The 8,215-nt window shown below is 41.4% G+C and overlaps 1 protein-coding gene across 2 annotated transcripts; it reads right to left on the minus strand.

Moving 5' to 3' along the window:
- Positions 1–3,030: 3,030 nt before the first annotated feature.
- LOC148036683 (uncharacterized) lies at positions 3,031–6,742 on the minus strand. Of its 2 annotated transcripts, none has more exons than XM_087678731.1 (7): positions 6,072–6,742; positions 4,741–4,881; positions 4,528–4,641; positions 4,274–4,447; positions 3,986–4,101; positions 3,789–3,900; positions 3,031–3,652 (listed from the first exon to the last, which is right to left on the minus strand). In XM_087678731.1, exons 1-7 carry the CDS (start codon positions 6,609–6,611, stop codon positions 3,650–3,652), a joined length of 1,200 nt encoding a protein of 399 aa, XP_087534857.1. In that variant the 5' UTR covers positions 6,612–6,742; the 3' UTR covers positions 3,031–3,649. The 2 variants fall into 2 exon arrangements, with proteins under 2 accessions (XP_087534857.1, XP_087534856.1); XM_087678730.1 differs by having other exon boundaries at positions 3,031–3,658; positions 6,072–6,740.
- Positions 6,743–8,215: the final 1,473 nt, after the last annotated feature.

Consider the following 8,215-nt stretch of genomic DNA (forward strand, 5'->3'; position numbering starts at 1 on the left):
GTTCACTTAAAAGACTTGATGGGGAATCAAATTCACAATGAAGAAACTTAATGGTTATGAAAGCTGTCAAAATTCAATATTTGTGCTACCAATTCACATCCATTCATAACAAATAATGAACAAAATTTACACGTGTGCATGGACACATGCACATAGGGTTGATTTACTTACATGTGTATGTTACGAGTCAACCAATAATTAAAAGAGTATCTCTTGAAATTTTTCACAAGGGGGTAACAATTGTTTTAAAGGTATCCAAATCAATTTGTAGAAGATTAATATGAAAACTCTACCATTGTCAACAATTTGGAGGTGGACAATTGTGCATTTGTTGTCAAACCCCTAATTTTCTATAGGTTTCATAGCCATCTTGGAAATGTTTCCATTTTCCAAAGGTGTAGTGATTAGAGCAATGGCTACAATTAAAGAAAATTGCAGCCAATTTGAAGGGATTGCATATCCAAAGGTGCAGTGATCAGAGCAGTGGCTACAATTAAAGAAAATTGCAGCCAATCTGAAGAGATTGCATATCCACATTTGTCTAGATTCAATTTTTGCTTGAATTGTGTTTTAATCAAGTAACAAATTGGATCCTAATTCTTGTCATTGATGACATCCCAAAGCTTTGGAATTTGTAGAGACGTTAGTTTGCATCACTGTACTACATGTTCAAAGCAATATAAACTAAAGAAATATTGCAATATACATCCGTTTTGGTCCAATTGAGTATCAATTATCCAATATTATTGTGGTGAAGGCTTTATTTCAAATTTGTGAATTGTTTACTTGCTAAAATAGTGTGAAATTTGGTCATTCACCACCCTATTCGAGAAGAAAGGTTGCTTTCAATACAACAAGGCTAGTGAATCACTCTCTTCTACCATTGCCTCTTGTTGAGGTGGAGAAGAAAATCGTTGTCCTATCTTAACATGCATGCAATCTATTGTCACTTGCTCCAGATAATTATATTATTATTGTTGTAAACCCTAGGATAGCAGTCGCATGTTCACACAACTTATTCTCTTTACTTCAACATTACACAACTGACCCCCACAAGCTACCCAAAAGTGTATGGCATGGCCTCCACCTCTGAAGTGACACACTTGCCAATTTGGTTCTTCGCCTCTAGAAATAAATTTCTACCAATCATTATTTGTGGAAATATTAAAATTCATGTGACCCTACTTACAAATTGACTATTTCCCATTCACAATTTAAGAAAGCCCTCGAAAGTTAAAAGCCTTTTAACTCCCAACATTAACTTAAATATTTAATTTCACCAACCTCAATAACACCACAAGTGTGAGCAGATTTAAGGCCTAGAGTTAAGACTATCACCAAAGAGCCACTAAGGCATGTCCAACATAACTTATCACAACTTTTGCCAATGTCCCCTACTATCTAGTTAAAGTTTTGCACTATCATCGTGTGCCCTATTCAACTTTCACTTCAAATGCATTTGCACAAGCACATTTAATGCCAAGAGCCAAGATTGTCATCAAACACCCACTAAAACCTTGACAACATAACCTATCATTGCTTTTGCCAATATTCACCATTGTCCAATTAGGCTTTTGGACTATCATCATCTATCCAATTCCAGATGTACTCAACTTAATCATGCCAAGGCAATAACTTAATTATACCATGTACACAACTTAATTATGCCAAAGGTATAGGTTTAAAAATCACATCCTCGTGCTAAACAATGAGGAAAATAGTGAGAGCTGTGTGTGTGTGTGTGTGTGTGTGTGTGTGTGTGTGTGTGTGTGTGTGTGTGTGTGTGATGCAGAAGAAGAGGTTCTAGATGAAGAGGGAAGGGTCGAGGTAGGAGATGTAAAGAAAGTTTCGAAACTATGTAAGAAGAGACATCATCAAGATCAACAAAATCAACAAATGAATTGACAAAGGAGCAAGCCCCTTCCAACATCAATTTGATAAGTATTTCATAGCTCAAATACACTATTAAATCAATCCTTGCCATCTCATGGGTTTCCAATCAATCATGTATCATTTACTTAAATTTATCGATATTTGCCCAATGCTACATTCAATAAAGCACAATCATACTTGCTTAGAAGAAGAAAAGATTGAGAAGAAAATTCATGTGTAGCAAGAGGCATCAAAGATCCCACAAGATTGGCACAAGAACTAGCGAAAAGCAATTGCAATTCTAACATCCATCCTGCAGGTTTTGTGCAGCTCAAATGTATTATTAGATGAATTCCTATGATATGAGCTATGGAAATAATTGAATATAGTGTATAATTGGTGCATTAATATTTTGCAAGTAACATAATAAGATAAAAATTATATGGCAACTTTTAAATTATTTAATACAATGTATAATTGGTTCATTAATGTTTAGCAAGTATCATAATAAGATAAGATCATTTGGTAACTTTTACTTGTGGGCCCAATATCATACCAAACAAGTGGATTAGTTGAAAGGTCCAACAATAAGACCAAAGAAAAAGAATAACTACAAGGTGCACAAAGTCAAGAGCCTGGTGACGCAAATGGCCAAACCACATTGTTGCGTAGTCGTCAGCTTCTCGGAACTGTAATGGGTTAATCACTTGACAACATTTGATATGGATATGAGAACTTTATCTCCTCGCCTCCATCAAAATAGAAAACCCTGAATTGTGGACAAGATGTGGAGCAACTTCTTGGAAATATTAGACCCTATCGAGATTGTATTAAAGGAGTTGAACCCTCATTAGAGATGCTTTCTCAACGACGACCAATCGATGTGTTATGCCTGAAGGAACATGTAACAAAGCTTGTTTAAAGCGGATAGTTAAAAAAGTAATTTAAATGTTGAAGGATTCATTAGCATTAATTATTACATGACATGACTAAAGCTCATTCCATACGAAACTCGAGCATAAATAGGGCTAGTTGATGCTAGAGATGTGAATGACTTCACCATAGTTGCCCATCTATAAATCGAATCCCAGGAGAGAGAGAGAGAGAGAGAGAGAGAGAGAGAGAGAGAGAGAGAGAGAGCAAAAGGATTATCAAATATATGCAGAAGCGCAATGAAGGATAGTTTATTAGCCATCAATCACGTCTAAGGGTGCACAAAACTGAGAAACAATTGACTTGCCAAATCGTCTATCCTCCGCAGAAAACACAGCAAATGGTTGTTCGACTCAATTCTGATTTGAAACGGCTTTTCCTGGTTCACAGTAAATGTACATCAGAGAGCCGGTTGCATTCCCAAGTCCTTCCAAGAAAAACTGTCACCCGCAGGTCATCTCTAGCGAGGAACCCTCTTTTTCCTGCTCTCACAAGGAAGATTCTCTCCCATGCATGCTGCAGAGAGGTCACAAAGATACTCCAGAAGCCCCATGTCAAAAATCTAGTATACAGATCATATGCAATAGAACAATTTGAGTTACTCATATACTCTGATACTACAAGTTCCGCTGTGTGCACAAGACGTGCCCAATGCATCTTTTTACCAGTAAAGCACAATACGCATAGGGGTAAAGGTTAGGTAAACATAGGGCAGAAAGCGGACTGTGAATCTGTACAAGAGCTACAAGGCCCATAGACAGGCAATCCCCATCCGGTATAGATATGCATTCTCTACTTGCAGAATTGAATTGTGTGAGAATCCTGAAGCTCCACTGCAATCCTTTTACTGCTCCTGGACCAAAGAGCAAAATTGTAAACAAACTAGATAGATGCAGCCTCAATTTCTATAAAAGCAGAGTACAGTATAGATGTGTTCTCTTGATTTAAGTATGATTAAAATGTTATTAATTGTTCTGTTGTACCTCATGATTTGCATCAATTGATGCAGCTGTCAATCCAGCATCCTGAGAATCCAAAGCAGCAGCATCGTTTGCTGCCTCTAATATTCTGGCTTCGGCCTTCTCATTGGAGTACCTGCAAGGATAATATGCACCCAAATCATTCAGGGGCATCAACAACAAAGACCCTGTACAAGTTACAACTAAGGAGAAATCCTTACATAGAGAGGATGGTAACCCAGACTAACTCCACACAGTCCACCCATAACAACCTCTGTTCCACTGGAATGAGACCATAGGTGACAAGGTGTGCGAAAGGCCAAAGCTTCCACCCAGCCTACATGCAAAGGCAATTCATTCAGATCACTGAGAGAAAGACACCTGCAAATTAACAACCATACAGTAACTGCTTCAAATGCCCCCTGGATATTTGCATCCATAAAGTAACTGCTTCAAATGCCCATTTGCATCCAAACATAATCATTTCAAATGCACTCCATCATACTTACTGTGAGCAAAGGCCAGAATGTTGCTCTAAGCTCAGAAGCTATGGTTGCCGGTGATTCCAGTCGAAGAAGTCCTAACGTTATGAAGTATATACTATTCCAGATGCCAGACCAAATAGTCTGATCAAATGCAACCTTCAGTGGTACCACCCACCAATCCTTGAAAGGGAATAAGGCCTGCAACAATCACAGACAATGAAAACAAGGTCTAATAACATCCTCCAAATAAATCCACAAAGACATCAACTACATCATACCTCGCATACATGATAGTAGAAGTGAGACAGAGATCCATGGAGGCAAAAACCGACAAGACCAGACCTAATCATGCGTTCCCTGCTAAAGTCAAGAATCGGCTTGCCTTCATAACACTGTCAAAATTAGAACAGAATTAGCTGCCATGCAAACACATCTTCCAGCCGCAAGGCACATAGACAAGCAATTGCTAGAATGCTAAACTTGGGTCCCACCTGAGCAATCCAATCTCCAAGCGAGTAAACAATGCCACTTATCATCATCTTTGCTAAGATAGGATTGTTCTTCAAAGCCTCCTCATATGCACTCCAATTGTGAAGAGGAGCATATTTCAAAATCTCAAAAACAGTCCAGCCCTGATGTACAGTGGCATTCAGTAAAACCATTGTAAGACCATTGTAAGTAAGACTAAGTTACAAGCTCAACAGAAATCACCATACACAGCTTCTCTAAGCCCTCTGCAGCAAGAATCACAGACATGAACTAAATCAATTGGTCCTGAGATGCCTAAGTATCACACCACCAAAAGACATCGTTGAATCTCCATTAAGAAACATCTAGTTTCCACAACTTCTATCCCATTTTCCAACCTCTTCTACTCTCAAACAGCTGCACATCAATTCATAGATTCTCCCACATCCTCTCCTGCATACATTTCACTCACTCCCAACTTCCTGCAGGGGTTGGGACCTAGGAATTCATTTTTTGTTCATTGGACATTGAATAGGCACACAAATCCAAACTCTGAATCACACATCTCCATTCAATTGAGACCACCAAAAAGACTCTCATTTCTTGGCGCTAGTCCTGACTAGCTTCTGGGTTTTAGTTCCTTGGACATTGAGTAGCACGCAAATCCAAACTCTGAATCACACATCTGCATTCAATTGAGACCGCCAAAAAGACTTTCATTTCTTGGGGATACTCCTGACTAACTTCTGGTTTGTATACCTTACAGTGACTTGTAAAAGAAATACCAGCATGAAAAGCAAGTAGCACCATGCAAAGCTGCTTCATGAGTCGCAATGACTGCCCTTTCGTAGCAGCAGAGAACACATGAATTTTGTAATTCAAGAGAGGCAGTTATGTTGCAAGACTTAAGTGCATATATGCAGCATCTCAACGAGCATCTCAAACAACACAGAAGCTTCACGAGCTAATACACTGGTATCACAATGCTACCAGAGTGAATTGGATCGCAAGAATGAAACCTATGACCTGGGACCTACAACCGTCTGGCAGTAGGAGCCAAACGATCAAAGCATAACACCACTCCTCCCCCTAGTACAAAGGGAATTAAGTAGACAGAGGCACGAAGCCCCCACCAGATATGTGCCAAAACGATTTGCAAGCAAAGCACGAGTCAATGCTCTGCAGTTGAAAGACGTCATAAGAGGCATACACTCAAGGAAGTTGCATCATCATGCAAAAGAAGGAATTCAATGACTCACATTAGGGTATGATCACCCTCTCAGCTATCCAATAGATGAAGATTTGAGATTCTAAAGCACGCACCTAGTATGGTTATGCAGACACAAATACTTACATGCCAATAGTCATGGTCTACTGTCAGAATTTTGGTGACCGCAAATGCCCCAGCAGCTCCCACAATGACTGCGTTGATAGCACGGTCGACAAGCTGCCGATCACCATCTTGAGAAACTTGGGAAGCGGCCAGGACCTGAACCTCATTGCCAGAGGAGCCAGAACCACTTGCCGCCGCTGTGCTGAGGTCGAACGTGAAGGGGGGATCTGGAGAGAACCCACTAAGGTTCGATGTCCGTGGGGTATCATCGTGTTCGAAACCGACGAGGAGGGACGACCCCTGCTGCTGGTCGGTCGGGTCGCTACTGGCAACAGGGAGAACATCGAGCTCATCGGTGAAGGCGGAGGAAGCGACGATGATCCGAGGATGGGATGAGGTCCTAGCAGAGGCAAGGCAGGGTTTCTTGAGGGGGAGAAGGGGGAGGCCGAGGCCGGGGGATGGTGAGGCAGGGCGGCAGCGCGAAGGGAAGGCGGAGCTTGAGGACAGGCATCTGTTGGGGGGGAGGAGGGAGGCTGAGGGAGGGGCAGAGACAGCGTCCATGTCAGGGGACCTGAGGCGGCTATGGCAACAGAAACAGGGACAAAGGCTGCAAACACAGAGAGAGAAAAAGGGGGGAGAGAGAGAGAGAGAGAGAGGGTAGCGGAGTTAAGACTCTTCACACCAGGCTCGAATCTACGCCACATCTGGAAGAGGGAGAAGAAAGATATATGCGGTGTATCTCACCGGCTGCACGCTCGTGTGCTGAGATGGCATCCCCTGCGCCTCTCCCATCTGCGTGGAGGATCCTTTTCCTTCCACGCGCAAATACCGCTCTATCGGCCACGTACTTGGACGCCTCCTTTCACGCTTGGGTCGCCACGCGTCAGCCTCGCCACTTGGTTGCCGCCGCGCTGGCACCACGCCCCTGCTCACGAAAGCCCAATAATGTGAGTATATAGAGAGTTGTGGCTGCCGAAAATCTAAGCCAATCGAAAATATCACCTCCCTTTCCCACCTCTAGAGTCAAAATACCGGTGTTCCAACTTTCGTTGGACCCCTAGCCAAAGCCCATCCACACAAGCACCCTCCTCGTCTTGCATCCTTGGATCCTTCCACCTCCTTCATTCTTAGGTTGGTTACACACCAAGTGACCGATGCTCGCTCTACAACTTGCCAACCAATTTGTGTTTATTTAGCGGCTAGGCATCCACTCCCTTTCAATGTATATTTAGGGGGTTAGTTCTCTGTCACTCAATCTCTAACCACCCTTGCCATACTTGAGATCGTCCATTATACTCAAGTCAAGGGCTATGTATAACACACCTTGCATAGAGTAGCTATACACAAGGTCAAGGGCTGCCCAATGCTGTGTTAAAGGACCAATGCCTCATTCTTTACATATGACACTCAAAAGGGTTGCCCCATTGAGGTGTTAAAGGAGAAATGAAAGCCCCCCTTCTATGTGGCTAGCACACACCTTCACCCTCACCTAAAGGACCACTCCATAAGGGTTCTCCTTCACTACATTTTTACTCTACTACCTAGCCATTCTTACTACCTCTTGACAAGGAAGCTTCCTTAGCTATGAACTTTGATGATTCCAAAAACTTGCACATAAAAGCAAAGAGGAACATGGCCCTCCCGAACCAAATAAAAGGGACCATGGTTATCTTAGAATTTATAAATCATACTCAGTATACTATTGGAATGTTGATCTAACCCAACAACATCTTATAGCAACCATCCCTCGTACTACAAAAAAGTCTCATCTAAAGTGTGCAAAAAGCTACCTAGTTTATGCATGAATCGTTGTTTGGTTTAACATGAAGTGAGCCATTGGTGTTCACTTTTAAATATGATGACATGTCAAAAGTTGGCATCATCATGTCTTCATTTACTATCTAAAATAACGTGCATGTAGAATCATTATTCATCACCTATCAAAGTCATATGAAATATAATAATTAATTTTGTATTTTTGTTGCTCCACATATGGAACTTTCATAGTTATTTGCAAGCTTGGTGCAAAAGACATTCATTATGGAACAGCAACTCCTATTGTATGGGTGTCACCTTATGCAACTAAGGATCTCTCGAGGATTTAATTCAACTACAAAAACAATACTCTCCAAAGTGGTCTTTACACCTTCATCTTGATGCCACCT

The sequence above is a fragment of the Lygodium microphyllum genome, chromosome 5, assembly GCF_053477565.2.
Source record: "Lygodium microphyllum isolate KBCC chromosome 5, Lygodium_microphyllum_v1.1.10, whole genome shotgun sequence".
Lineage (NCBI taxonomy): Eukaryota > Viridiplantae > Streptophyta > Polypodiopsida > Schizaeales > Lygodiaceae > Lygodium > Lygodium microphyllum.

Bases quoted from the DNA above. Each gene is read 5' to 3' on its own strand.
- LOC148036683 (XM_087678730.1), bottom strand. From the start codon at position 6,611: ATGGACGCTGTCTCTGCCCCTCCCTCAGCCTCCCTCCTCCCCCCCAAC. The intron at 4,642-4,740 runs GTGGGACCCAAG...TAATTTTGACAG, and splicing joins TTGGAGATTGGATTGCTCAG to TGTTATGAAGGCAAGCCGAT. The intron at 3,901-3,985 runs GTAAGGATTTCT...TTATCCTTGCAG, and splicing joins TGGGTTACCATCCTCTCTAT to GTACTCCAATGAGAAGGCCG.